A 14,720-nucleotide genomic window follows, 5' to 3' on the forward strand; every position below is an offset into this window, starting at 1 on the left:
AGCCCACCCAAGCAAACTGCACATTCACCTCCTTCCTTACTGAATTTCACCTTATGAGGAGGTGAGTGGGAGGGAGGGCATCCCTTAAAACATCTAAAAGGAGAGTTGGGTTCAGCAAAGGAGTTGTGCTTCACGGGACTCTTATAAACAGAACTGGGGAGAGAAGAATTGGAGGAAGGGGAAAGACATAGATGAAAGGGAGGGGAAGGTGTGGGAGAGGGAAATGTATAAAAGCTTCCAAGAGGAGTGGGAGGCTGGGGGTTCCCCAGACAGAGACTCAGGCTGGACCAGATGCAGAGAACAATGGACTTCAAGGCTGGAGTGGGGGCGGGGGCCAAAGGGAAGCAGGAGGAGAGCCGCACAAGTCAAGTCACACGGGTTCTTGCAGCTTCTGGAATCAAGACCATGGGCACCCTCATAGGTCAGTGTGGGCAGGGACTGCCCCAGGGCCAATACAAGATCCAGAGGTAGCCATAGGGTGTGACAAATTGTGCAGATTACAACACTCACCCCTTGCAATAACGTCACTGCCTGTGACATGGGGCCAGGCCCAGGCCAAAGCCCTTCATGCATCATTTCGTTTAATCCTCACAGTTTCCTGCTGAAAGTGCTACTATTCTTACTCCCATCCCCACTCTACAGATGAGGTAATGGAGGCCCAGAGAGGTTAAGTGACTTATCCCAGATGACACAGCTGGTAAGTTGCAAAATCAGAATTTGAACTCAGGCAGTTTAGCTCTGATGGCTGCTCTGTTAATCACAGCTGCAGTGAGACAAAAACGGGTGATCAGGGCAGAGTCAAGACAGAGAGGTAAACAAGAGTGAGAAAAAGGCGTGAGAGGAGAACAATGGGGGAAAAGATAGGAACAAAGAGATTTGGGGAAGGGGAGAGAAACAGGAAACATGACTTGCCCGGGAGGGGCATCAGTCCGCTTGCAAGCAGGTGGAGGCTCAAGTTTTCTGCTCACTTGGTGATGCAGAGGCTCCCTTTCCCTCAGCAGCGGCCTTGCTGCATGGACAGCAGCTTCCCATCTGGCCTGTCCCCTGAGCCCCAGCCTCATCCTCCTCAGCAGCAGGCCACTTAGCTTCACAGGAAATGCTCTTTCTCTAATTGGCATTGAAACTCACAGCCCTCCCTTTTCCTGTAGGTGGGGTTTCCATAGGAAAAAGCTGCTGCTCTGTTTCCCCAGCCTAGCAACTGTTTGGAAGTCAGAGTCCCACATCCTGCTCAACTGGGTCAGGTCCCTCTTAGACCAGCTCTTGTCCATCATTTGCTGAAGTGGACCAGCTAGTTCCCCTGTAGGGGTCTACCCTGGCAATTCTTGATAGACGTTTGGATATCTCAGATTGCTTCGGATGAAGATGGCCTTGCCTGGGGGTCCTGCTTGTTCCATCATCATCTAACTATGGGACAAGGTTGTGCCAGCAGGTCCGGGGGAAGGAGCACGGGGCTGATCAAGCCATCCAGGAAACACTGGAGGACTTGTCCAGCCTTGAAAGAACTCTAGCAGTTTCTGAATGTGACCCACTTGGTGGTAAGCATGATGCAACTTCTGCAACTTCTGCTGGGGCTTTTGGGGCCAGGTGGCTACTTATTTCTTTTAGGGGATGGTCAGGAGGTGACCACTCTCACGGTGAAATACCAAGTATCAGAGGAAGTGCCATCTGGCACAGTGATCGGGAAGCTGTCCCAGGAGCTGGGCCGGGAGGAGAGGCAGAGGCAAGCTGGGGCTGCCTTCCAGGTGCTGCAGCTGCCTCAGGTGCTCCCCATTCAGGTGGACTCTGAAGAAGGCTTGCTCAGCACAGGTAGGCGGCTGGATCGAGAGCAGCTATGCCGACAGTGGGATCCCTGCCTGGTTTCCTTTGATGTGCTTGCCACAGGGGATTTGGCTCTGATCCACGTGGAGATCCAAGTGCTGGACATCAATGACCACCAGCCACGGTTTCCCAAAGGCGAGCAGGAGCTGGAAATCTCTGAGAGCGCCTCTCTGCGCACCCGGATCCCCCTGGACAGAGCTCTTGACCCAGACACAGGTCCTAACACCCTGCATACCTACACTCTGTCTCCCAGTGAGCACTTTGCCTTGGATGTCATTGTGGGCCCTGATGAGACCAAACACGCAGAACTCGTAGTGGTGAAGGAGCTGGACAGGGAAATCCATTCATTTTTTGATCTGGTGTTAACTGCCTATGACAATGGGAACCCCCCCAAGTCAGGCACCAGCTTGGTCAAGGTCAACGTCTTGGACTCCAATGATAATAGCCCTGTGTTTGCTGAGAGTTCACTGGCACTAGAAATCCAAGAAGATGCTGCCCCTGGTACTCTTCTCATAAAACTGACTGCCACGGACCCTGACCAAGGCCCCAATGGGGAGGTGGAGTTCTTCCTCAGTAAGCACATGCCTCCAGAAGTGCTGGACACCTTCAGCATTGATGCCAAGACAGGCCAGGTCATTCTGCGTCGACCTCTAGACTACGAAAAGAACCCTGCCTACGAGGTGGATGTCCAGGCAAGGGACCTGGGTCCCAATCCCATCCCAGCCCATTGCAAAGTTCTCATCAAGGTTCTGGACGTCAATGACAACATCCCAAGCATCCATGTCACATGGGCCTCCCAGCCATCACTGGTGTCAGAAGCTCTTCCCAAGGACAGTTTTATTGCTCTTGTCATGGCAGATGACTTGGATTCAGGAAACAATGGTTTGGTCCACTGTTGGCTGAGCCAAGAGCTGGGCCACTTCAGGCTGAAAAGAACTAATGGCAACACATACATGTTGCTAACCAATGCCACACTGGACAGAGAGCAGTGGCCCAAATATACACTCACTCTGTTAGCCCAAGACCAAGGACTGCAGCCCTTATCAGCCAAGAAACAGCTCAGCATTCAAATCAGTGACATCAACGACAATGCACCTGTGTTTGAGAAAAGCAGGTACGAAGTCTCCACACGGGAAAACAACCTACCCTCTCTTCACCTCATTACCATCAAGGCTCATGATGCAGACTTGGGTATTAATGGAAAAGTCTCATACCGCATCCATGATTCCCCAGTTGCTCACTTAGTAGCTATTGACTCCAACACAGGAGAGGTCACTGCTCAGAGGTCACTGAACTATGAAGAGATGGCCGGCTTTGAATTCCAGGTGATTGCAGAGGACAGTGGGCAACCCATGCTTGCATCCAGTGTCTCTGTGAGGGTCAGCCTCTTGGATGCCAATGATAATGCCCCAGAGGTGGTCCAGCCTGTGCTCAGCGATGGAAAAGCCAGCCTCTCCGTGCTTGTGAACGCCTCCACAGGCCACCTGCTGGTGCCCATCGAGACTCCCAGTGGCTTGGGTCCAGCAGGCACTGACACACCTCCACTGGCCACTCACAGCTCCCGGCCATTCCTTTTGACAACCATTGTGGCAAGAGATGCAGACTCGGGAGCAAATGGAGAGCCCCTCTACAGCATCCGAAGTGGAAATGAAGCCCACCTCTTCATCCTCAGCCCCCATGCAGGGCAGCTGTTCGTCAACGTCACCAATGCCAGCAGCCTCATTGGGAGTGAGTGGGAGCTGGAGATAGTGGTAGAGGACCAGGGAAGCCCCCCTTTACAGACCCGAGCCCTGTTGAGGATCATGTTTGTCACCAGTGCTGACCACCTGAGGGACTCAGTCCGCAAGCCTGGGGCCTTGAGCATGTCGATGCTGACGGTGATCTGCCTGACTGTACTGCTGGGCATCTTTGGGTTGATCCTGGCTTTGTTCATGTCCATCTGCCGGACAGAGAAGAAGGACAACAGGGCCTACAACTGTCGGGAGGCCGAGTCCACCTACCGCCAGCAGCCCAAGAGGCCCCAGAAACACATTCAGAAGGCAGACATCCACCTCGTGCCTATGCTCAGGGGTCAGGCAGGTGAGCCTTGTGAAGTCGGGCAGTCCCACAAAGATGTGGACAAGGAGGCGATGATGGAAGCAGGCTGGGACCCCTGCCTTCAGGCCCCCTTCCACCTCACCCCGACTCTGTACAGGACGCTACGTAATCAAGGCAACCAGGGAGCACCGGCAGAGAACCGAGAGGTGCTGCAAGACACCGTCAACCTCCTTTTCAACCATCCCAGGCAGAGGAACGCCTCCCGGGAGAACCTGAACCTTCCTGAGCCCCAGCCTGCCACAGGCCAACCACGTTCCAGGCCTCTGAAAGTTGCAGGCAGCCCCACAGGGAGGCTGACTGGAGACCAGGGCAGTGAGGAGGCCCCACAGAGCCCACCAGCCTCCTCTGCAACCCTGAGACGGCAGCGACGTCTCAATGGCAAAGTGTCCCCTGAGAAAGAATTAGGGCCCCGTCAGATCCTGCGGAGTCTGGTCCGGCTGTCTGTGGCTGCCTTTGCCGAGCGGAACCCCGTGGAGGAGCTCACTGTGGATTCTCCTCCTGTTCAGGTACCTGGGGCATGGGCAGCTCTTTCTCTGGTCACTCCTGGACCACCAGAAACAGCATCAGACACCCCCATAACCTGCACAGTCCCCATGTTTCTTCCTTAGGCTCACCTGGTACTTTTTGATGCTTTGGATAGCAGTGGTTCAGGGCACAGCTTTGTGACTGGCTGAACTTAGCTGTGTGATCTTAGGCAAATTCCTTACTGTCTCTGGGCCTTGGTTGTCTTATCTGTAAATTAGAAATGATAGTAAGAGTATCTACCTCATAGAGTTGTCCAGAGGATTTGATCAATTAATTTCTACAAGGCATTTATGGTGCCTCACAAGTAGACACACAGCAAAGGTAGTGACTAAGAGTATAATCTTTGGGCAAGGTTGCCTGGGTTCAAATCCTAGCTCCACTTCTTCCTAGCTCTGAACCACAGGGGAAGTTAACCTCTCTGTTGAAAGATGTCTGTGTTAACAGCACCCATCTTCTAAGTTTGCTTGAAGATAAAATGAGTGAATGCTCTTAATGCCTGTAGAACAGCATCCATCTGACATGTAGTCAGTACTCAGCAAATGATTGCTATTACTTCCTCAAAGCACTTCTCTATCTCCACTCTCTGCCTGCCCTCATCTCATCTGGGCAACCTCCCTATGAAGAAGGCCAGCATAGGCATCATTGCACCCAAACCCAGGTGCAGCAAATAATTTGTCTGAGACCCCAGAGCTTTCTGGCTGGGCCTGCAGGATGGGGCAGTGGAAATAACCTTAGAACTTTGCAGTTAGGCAGATTGGGGTTCAAATTTCAACACAGTCCCTTAGGAGCTGGGCAACCTTGTACACATCTTTCAACATCTGAGCCTCATTTTCCTCATCTATAAAATGGGGATTATGAGACCAAACTTACCCTGTGTCTGCCTCCTTAGAGTGTGAGGTCTAAAAGGCATGACGAGTGACAAAATGTCTAAGGACCTGGGATTTTCTAGACACAAGTGCGGAAACCTTTTCAGGGATGATGCCTGATCTCACACCCATATCTGCTTCTGTGAACCTCAGATATTTTCACTGTGCCAGGCTGCCTGCCCAAGGCACACCTCTGTTTGGCCAGGCCATCAGTTCATGTTTCCTGTGAAGCAAAACACAGTTTCCTTCCCTTACTCCCTCCTCAGGAAGCCACCTGGAGATGGCCCAGCTGTTCTCTTAGGAATCTTGCCCTGGAATCAGTGCAGACCCAGAGGTTGCCAGAGCCAACCACTAATTTATCTTTCCATTCATCCATCCATTTATCAGGTGCTTTTTGGATAAACTCTGTGCTGAACACTGTGCTGGCTGCTGGTAGACAGGACAACAGAGAACAGGCACTGTGGGTGGCTCCGCTGAGGTGATAGAAAGAAAGGTGCCCATTTGGGATCAACTTGAGGCTGCTTGCCCAATGCTCATATCTTTCCAGCAGCACATAGATTCAGATCTGAGTTTAAATTCCAGCCCTCCCACTAACTTCTGTGTAGCCCCTGTGAGCCTCCAATTCCACCTCTGCAAAATGGCCATAATGGTATCTCTTCCCTTAGGCTGTTGTAAGAATTAAGTGAGATGATATGACACTGGACAATCATTGTTTATCATGGGATCTATTAATAAGCTCATTTAATCCTCATAACCCACCATATGATCTGGGTCTCATTAATATTCACTTTTTTTTACTGTTGAGGAAGCTGAGGCTCAGAATGCTTAAGTAATTCCTCAAGGCTACACTGATGGGAACTGGGGCAGGGGCATATTTAGGATTTGAACCTGAGTCTGACTGATTTGAATCTGGGCTGTAACTGTGAAGTGACCCTGAATGACAGTGCTCAGCATAGGGACTGGCATGTAGGGAGTCATGTCATGAAATGCCAGCTGTCACTTGAGCAAAGGTGGCAGGTATCTTAGGAGGGCTTCTGGGCCTGGGCTGGGAGGTGGGATCTTCCCTGAGGCAGGCAATGAGACCCTGAGTCTCCCAAGTCACAGTGAAACCCCAGACCTGGCCATCTCCTCTTCCATCTCTCCTCTGAGGTTGACACTTCCTACCTCAAGCTGCACCGAGGGGCACGGTGGACCTCCTAAGGGAGGAATGGGGGTGGACCCAGGAGGTTGAAGCAGTGTGTCTAGGAATAACAGTCCAAACTCCTTGCTTTTGCAGAGGATTTTTAACTTTTTCAAACCATTTAATCTTGACAACACTGAGAAGAAGGCTGTATGGGTATTTCTAGCCCCCCATTAGAGATGAGGAAACTGAGGTCTGAGGAGGTCTAAAAGCCTATCTAACACTATACAATAAGCTACAAATGGCCTTGAACTAGAACTCTGCCTCCCAGGACTTGATCTGCTGCCTCTCCCTCCCAATGGCCTATAGGGTCTGGCCCTGATAGCTCACCCATCCCCTGCTCCATTCTCCAATCTTTCTGAAACTCTACCTTCTCTTCCAGCCTTTCAGTGTGCAGTGCTTCTGACGGAAGCCACCCACCTCTCACCATCACCCCTTGCCCAGACCCTCATTCACTTTCCACTTGTCAAACTCCTATGGAGCCTTTGGGTCTCAGCAGAGGTGCCTGACATGTAGTATGAACTCAGTAACATCTGTTGAAATGAATGAATTAACTTAATCCAGTACCACCCCCCTGCTTCCTCCCTCCTCCAAGTTGGGTTAGGGGCCTTCCTCCGCTCCCACAGAGCCCCCACTCTTTCCCTACGCCCAGAGGCAACCCCTGTGGTAACCACTCTTTGCTGCTCCCCCACTCCCTGTGGGGCTGCCTGCAACCTTCACCTCCTGACAGATATGACCATGCTGAGGGCAGCAGCTGGGTCTCCTTCTCCTTCTTACTCCCATTGCAACCACCCTGCCTGGCACTTATTAAGTACTTGTTGAATGAATGAATGAAGAGATGAATAAATGAATAATTTAATGACACCATTTTGCCTTCTCTACAACATAGTCTTACATCTGGTCCACAAAAATCGGCCAAATGTCCAAATACTGCTAAAGGGGAACATAACTCTTTAAGATAATCTTCATCAAAGTAACAACAAATTGATGGTCAGGAAATGCCTTTTTCACCCCTAATTCTCAGAGTCCACCAGGCGCAGGACACTCGGAGGAATGAGTGTGAGGGGATGGGCCCAGAGGGTCCTCTTGCTCTCCTTCAGACACTCAGGTCCTGGGGTGACATGACAGAGCAGGGGACCTGCCCACCCAGGTCCCTGTCTCTGTCACTGGGCACCATCCCCCATCTGATCACACAAACATCTGAAGCCAGAGGAAAGACTATAAAAAGAAAGCACCGGCATTGAGGGAAACATCCGGCGAGGAAGTGTGCTGAGTCGGAATTGTGTGGAGTCAACAGATTTTTCCTGTCTTGTAGCAAATCTCCCAGCTGCTGTCCTTGCTGCATCAGGGCCAATTCCAGCCCAAACCAAACCACCGAGGAAATAAGTACTTGGCCAAGCCAGGAGGCAGCAGGTAAGCAGCACGTAGCCCCCACAGGCATCTCATGGCCCCTACTGGCTGCCCCTCATCTCTGCAGCCTCTCTGAGTGAGGAAGGGTGAGCCCATCCCAGACACGGGTCCCCTGGGAGGGTGCAGCAGACAGCATCCATCCTCCCACCCTGGGAGGCTTGGTCATGGGGTGACTGTATTGATAGTATTTACACAACCTAGAAGTCCTGTAGGACTGTCAAGCTGTATGAATAAATACTATCAATACAGTAGTCACCAAGGGAGTGACTTCATCCCTGAGGCTCGATTTGTCCCCTGATTACAGAGGTGCTGTAATTTGCCTTTATATCTGTAACTGTCACCTCTCTTTCTCTTGGTCCGTAAATGTAATATGAAGGCTCCCCACTAAAGACATGGATATGTGGGCGTGTCCATTTGGGCAATCCTAGAATTGAAGAACCCTTAAGAGAACATCAAATCCAACTTCTTGTTATGGATGGATAAACTGAGGCTCTGAATAGTTTGATTCAAACCAGCTATGTAAACTTAAGCAAGTGAGATAATCTCTCAGGACCCTGGTTTCCCCATCTGTAAAATAGAAGACATCCCATTTCCCTTGTGGTAATGGGGTGAGAATTTCATGATCAATTGTATTCTAAGCCCATAGCCCAGGACTGACGCAGAGTAGGTGCACGCACAATGCTAACTCCTTTCCCCTTGAAGCAATTTTGCTAAAGGTCAAGTAACAAGTGAGTGGCAAAGCTGGGACCAGCTCTCAGAGTTCCTGACTCCTGCATCAGTGCTCTTGCCCTGACAACTTATAGCTTCTTTTTACAAGGATGGTAAGAGGTAGTGTACAGCAGGGGTGAGTCCACACACTCGAGTCACACTGGCCTGGATTTGAATTCTTGCTTTGTCTCTTCATCTATGGGGACCTTGGGAACCTGCAAAATCTTCACAAGTCTTGGTTTTCTCATTTGTACAATGGGGTGATTAAAGAGAACCCTTTACAGGTGTGGAAGGTTTGAATGAGACGGTGCATGGACCTTGCATCACATGAGGCCTGACTCAGACTCACTGCTCAATAAACATTAGTTGTCATTATCACCCACACACTTGCCACCTCCCTGCTCATTTCTTCACAGCAGCAGAAGTGGCTACAGGGGGAAAAATACCCAAACAAACAGAAAGGACTGCTACGCCTTAAAACCCCTCAGGAGCCTTTCCATCTGCTGGGATGAGGGTCCAGGCCTGTCCCCAAGTGTCCATGGGAGACAGGGGCCAGGATGGAGACAGCAGGAGACTGGGATGCAGGTAGCAGATTCTGAGCAGCTTTAGGCTGCTTCACTCCAGCTGCACCCTCCATAGGTCTGTTCTTCTGGCCTAGGATTTGGCCTAAAGTAGGAAGGAAGGAACGTTCAGTCACTCATTAAGTGTTGATTCAGCACCCACTGTGTGCCACGCCCTGTTCTGAGCATCAGTGAGGGAGCAGGGAATGAGACAGGCAAAAATCCCAGCCTTGCTGGAGCTCTTCTCCTATGGATGGATGGACGGCTGCACTGGCTCCACTGAGGTTTACTAAACTCCTCCTGTGTGCCAGGAAATACCTAGGCATGGGAGGGGCAACGAGAATGGTATCAATGAACTCATCTTCACTTCTGTCTGCTGAGTGCTTACAATGTGCCAGGCTCTGTGGTAGGCCCCTTTACCTACAACGTCTCATTTTGCCCTCACAATACCCTGTGAGGTGGGTGTTATTTATTACTCCCATTTTACAGATGAGGAAACAGAGTAAGAGGAGGGCTGGAATCACATGATCCAGGTTGGTCTGACTGCAGAGGCCAGGCTGTGTATCCAGTTCCTTATACGGGTAAATGAATGCAAACATAAATGGGCATGAATGAATGAATCTATATAGGAATGTCCTTACCCATGAACTGGTTGGTTTCTTTTGTAGGAGTGCAATCTCAGACACAGATGGCCCAAGTGCGAGGGCTGGAGGCCAGACAGACCCAGAACAGGAGGAAGGGCCTTTGGATCCTGAAGAGGACCTCTCTGTGAAGCAATTGCTAGAAGAAGAGCTGTCAAGTCTGCTGGACCCCTGCACAGGTAGGGACCCCCTAGAATCACCTTGCCCCATGGTGTCCAGGCTTCAGAGTTCTACTCCAATCCACTGCAGGGAAAAGCCATTCTGTTTCTGTGGAGGAACATCAGCAACATTTAACTTCGCTTTCACCCTTGCAGCCTCAGAAAGTATTTTAAAGACTGGGTTCTACTTTGATTTTTTTTTTAGACAGGGTCTTGCTTTGTCACCCAGGCTGGAGTAGAGTGGCGTGATCACAGGGTGATCACAGCTCACTGCAGCATTGACCTCCTGGGCCAGGTGATCCTCCCACCTTGGCCTCCCAAGTGGCTGGGACTACAGGTGAGCACCACCACATCTCGCTAATTTTTGATTTTTTTTTTTTTTTTTTGTAGGGACAGGGATTCACATGTTGCCCAGGCTGGTCTCCAACTCCTGGGCTCGAGCAATCCGCCCACCTCGGCCTCCCAAAGTGCTGGCATTAGAGGCATGAGCCACCTGTAATCAAAGCCAAAGTAGGCACCCGGCCTACTTTGATTATTCATTTTAAAAATCATTGTAAGAATAGTGAACATGCCAGGCACTGGGGAAGCATCTTATGTACATGATCTCATTTAAGCCTCCAGCCAGTCCCCTCAAGTAGATAATTATTACCTCGAATTTACAGATGAGCAAACCGAGGATCAAAAAAATCAAGTAGTCGTCCCAGAGTCACCCAGCTCACCAGTGATCGAAGGGGAGCCAAACCCTGAGCCAGCCTGTCCTCTATGGACTTCTTACCACTCATTTGCATCTGGTGTGTTTCAATACCCTTTCGCCCTGGGAACCAGGTCTACTCTTTAATATGCCAGCAATTGCAATTAAAAACAAAAAGAATTTTGCAGAGAAACAATTAGCTTTGACAATAAATACATAATGTGAATTTGAATTCAAGAATCTGCTAGCTCCCCCTGCCCCTGCTACGGACATTGGTCAGCCTTCTTTGGTAACACACCCCACGGCAGACCATCCCTGTGCTGTGGTTTTCTATCTACGTAGTTAACACTGTTTCTCATGTGCTCCATCTGGCTGCAGACACACTGAAGGCACGGCAGGGACTTCTCTCCCTGGTTAAAAAAATATTGCTAATGCTTATTGGGCACTTTCTATGTGCTAGGCCCTGTTCTAAGTACCTCATGAGAAAATCTTATGAGATAGGGACTATTCATTATCCCCACTTCATAAAGGAAAAATGTGAGGGTCAGGGGTGTTTAATAATTTGCCCAAGGTTGAGCAGCTCATGGATAGTTATTAACACAAGCAGTGTGGCTCTAAATTTTAGAGCTGTGTTGTTCAATGCGGTAGTCACTAGCCACATGTGGCTATTTAACTTTAAATGAATTAAAATTAAATAAAATGAAATATTCAGTTCTTCTACCATATCGGCCACATTTCAAGTGCTCAATAGCTACGTATGGCTGGGGGATATAGCTTTGGATTCTATCTCTATTCATCAGCTCTGGCTGGAACCTGTGGGGTCAGTTCCCACACGGTCCTGCTTGCCCATAGCACAAAGGGTACTGAACACAGGAGCACTGTAAGGAGTTGGGGGTAAGGAAAGAGGAGGGGCAGAAAAGCCTTTGCCGCTCACAGGCTGGACTGCCATGGGGAGACTGGGATCTTGCTGCTTCAGATTGCTTCAGATTTGCTGCTTCAGATTCAGATTGCCCCACTTGAGAATGTGACCATGATAATGTTTTACTGGTTGCATGAACTCATCGAACCTCACAACAACTCCACAAGATAAGTACTACTGTCTCACCACTTCCTAAGAGGAAACGGGAGCTTAGAGAGGTTAAGCCATCTTCCCAAAGTCACACACACTGCCCCTAAGCGGCAAAGCTGGGAAATCAAACCCGGGTTGGCCCAGCGCCCACCTGCAGCTAGAACTGGTGGGTAATGCTGGGTGAATTCAGCATCACTTTTCAGCTGTTCTCATACGCCCCAGCGATTTTCTCATTCCAAGCTTCACTCCTTCTGAAGCTCTCTGATCCATGTACAAGGAAAGGCCTGATTCTACAACACCAAGAGTTCCATCCAACCTTATAGCCTCGGAGTCTCAAGGAACTAAGGTTTGCATTTCCCAGATGTTGAAGGTTAATATTTATGTTCATTCAATCATTCAACAAACATTCACTAAGTCCCAGACATGGGGCTAAACCCAAGGATCCTGTGGGGCAGGAGCCCAACACTGTCTCACAACCTGCACAGTCCAGAATGCAAGACAGAGATTCATTTGTCAGTACAAAAAATGACTACCCATACTTCAGAATAACTTTTTCAAATTACATAAGTAGTATTTGGTTAATACAGAAAAACATAGATAAACAAAAAGAGAATGGATTGCTTTTGCCCAGAGGTAATTTCAGTTAACATTTTGACATATCTTCTTCCAGTCTTTTATTCTGTGCACAGATTTTAAAGTAACTCACCTTAGGCAAACATTAGATAAATGTTAAGTAGATGTTGTGCTTTTTTTAAAAAAAATTTTTTTAAAGACACTGTTTCTTAACTATAAGACTTATAGTTTCTTTCCTCTGGCTTGGTCTCTACCACCAGGCCTGGGACTGGTTTCTTGAAACAGGATTTTCTGTTGAAGGGATGGGAAAAGAAGTGTGACTGTGGCATTGCAAATGTAGGGGCCAGTTTTTTGAATTCCCAGCCACCAGGCTGACTTGCCACCACCACTACCCCAGTCCCTCTCCTGGGACAGCCCTTGGACAGGGAGCCCCCTCCCCAGCCTGACTCTAGGCCAGGGTTTCTGGCAGCTTGAGAGAAGATGTTGAGGAGGATTTGAGGATCGGGGGCCAGGTGGTGACAGTGCAGACCTTAGGTGGCCTAGAAATTCCAGAGGCCCCAGCTGGGCACCTGCAGTATCCAGAGGGATGAAGGGCCAGCTCTTCAGAGAGAGGGTAGGGTGGTGCCATCATAGGGAGGCTTCAAAGTCATCAGACCTGGCATCAAATTGAGGTTTGTTGCCTAGCAGATGTGTGACTTAACTTCTTTCAGCTTCAGTTTCCTCATCCACCAAATAGGGATAATACTCTTGACCTCAAAGGTTTGTGTGGAAGTTAAATGAAATAATTATGTAAATTGTTCATCACATAAGTACCTAATATGTGGTCCCTATTATTATGGATGGGAACAAAAGGCAGCACCAAGTCAGGAACTCCAGCCTCGGCTAAGAAAAGGGATTTTCCCTCCATCCTCAGCTAGTGGAGCCCTGAGGGGAGAAGGCGCCCTGAGGGGTAAAAATCCTGGATGAAATATAGAAGACACTGAGACTGGAAACACACCACAGCCCAGATTGGGAAATTCTTTAGAAAAAGGCAAATTCCTGCTTCTAGGCCTTCTCCTCCTCCTGCTGCTTCCCCACTCGGTTCGCCCGGGTGTGTCAGTCGACTGCCTTCCTACCCAGGGAGCTTCCCTGTCAGAGCCTCTTCCTTCCTGTCCCCGTCTGGCCACTCTGTCTGTCCCCTGCCATTTCCCTTCCCTCCTTTGTCCACTGCCCTTGCCCTGCCCATTGCCCCACCCTCACCCGCCTGGCCCTTCCCAGAGCCTGGCCCTCACTGTGCCCCTCCTCCCCACACAGGTCTGGCCCTGGACAGGCTGAGCGCCCCTGACCCGGCCTGGATGGCGAGACTCTCTTTGCCCCTCACCACCAACTACCGTGACAATGTGATCTCCCCGGATGCTGCAGCCACCGAGGAGCCGAGGACCTTCCAGACGTTCGGCAAGGCAGAGGCACCAGAGCTGAGCCCAACAGGCACGAGGCTGGCCAGCACCTTTGTCTCGGAGATGAGCTCACTATTGGAGATGCTGCTGGAACAGCGCTCCAGCATGCCTGTGGAGGCCGCCTCTGAGGCACTGCGGCGGCTCTCGGTCTGCGGGAGGACCCTCAGTCTAGACTTGGCCACCAGTGCGGCCTCAGGCATGAAAGTGCAGGGGGACCCAGGTGGAAAGACGGGGACTGAGGGCAGGAGCAGAGGCAGCAGCAGCAGTGGCAGGTGCCTGTGAACATACCTCGGACGCCTCTGGATCCAAGAATCAGGGGCCTGAGGATCTGGGGACATGAGCTGGTTTCTAAAATCTTGTAACTCACTAGCTAGTGGTGGCCTGAGAACTTTAGGGTGACTGATGCTACCCCCACAGAGGAGGCAGGAGCTCCAGGACTAACACCTGACTGACCAAAGCAGCCCCTTGTAAGCGGCTCTGAGTCTTTTGGAGGACAGGGACAGTTTGTGGCTGAGATAAGTGTTTGCTGGCAAAACATATGTAGAGCACAAAGGGTCAGTCCTCTGGCAGAACAGATGCCACGGAGTATCACAAGCAGGAAAGGATGGCCTTCTTGGGTAGCAGGAGTCAGGGGGCTGTACCCTGGGGGTGCCAGGAAATGCTCTCTGATCTACCAATAAAGGAAAAGCAGTGATTCATTCTCCTGTTTGCACCTGTCAAGAGGGAGAAGGGGAGGCCGGGTGCGGTGGCTCAAGCCTGTAATCCCAGCACTTTGGGAGGCCGAGACGGGTGGATCACGAGGTCAGGAGATCGAGACCATCCTGGCTAACACGGTGAAACCCCGTCTCTACTAAAAATAGAAAAAACTAGCCGGGCGAGGTGGCGGGCGCCTGTAGTCCCAGCTACTCGGGAGGCTGAGGCAGGAGAATGGCGTGAACCCGGGAGGCGGAGCTTGCAGTGAGCTGAGATCCGGCCACTGCACTCCAGC

The 14,720-nt window shown here is 50.5% G+C and overlaps 1 protein-coding gene across 1 annotated transcript; it reads left to right on the forward strand.

The window, feature by feature from the left end:
• The first annotated feature begins 339 nt into the window (after positions 1 to 339).
• PCDH12 (protocadherin 12) lies at positions 340 to 14,431 on the forward strand. The gene is made up of 4 exons (XM_033180832.1): positions 340 to 4,421; positions 7,802 to 7,899; positions 9,833 to 9,984; positions 13,590 to 14,431. Exons 1-4 carry the CDS (start codon positions 1,542 to 1,544, stop codon positions 14,012 to 14,014), a joined length of 3,555 nt encoding a protein of 1,184 aa, XP_033036723.1. The 5' UTR covers positions 340 to 1,541; the 3' UTR covers positions 14,015 to 14,431.
• Positions 14,432 to 14,720: the final 289 nt, after the last annotated feature.

This window comes from Trachypithecus francoisi, unplaced genomic scaffold (assembly GCF_009764315.1).
Source record: "Trachypithecus francoisi isolate TF-2019V2 unplaced genomic scaffold, Tfra_2.0 Lachesis_group2, whole genome shotgun sequence".
Taxonomy (NCBI): domain Eukaryota; kingdom Metazoa; phylum Chordata; class Mammalia; order Primates; family Cercopithecidae; genus Trachypithecus; species Trachypithecus francoisi.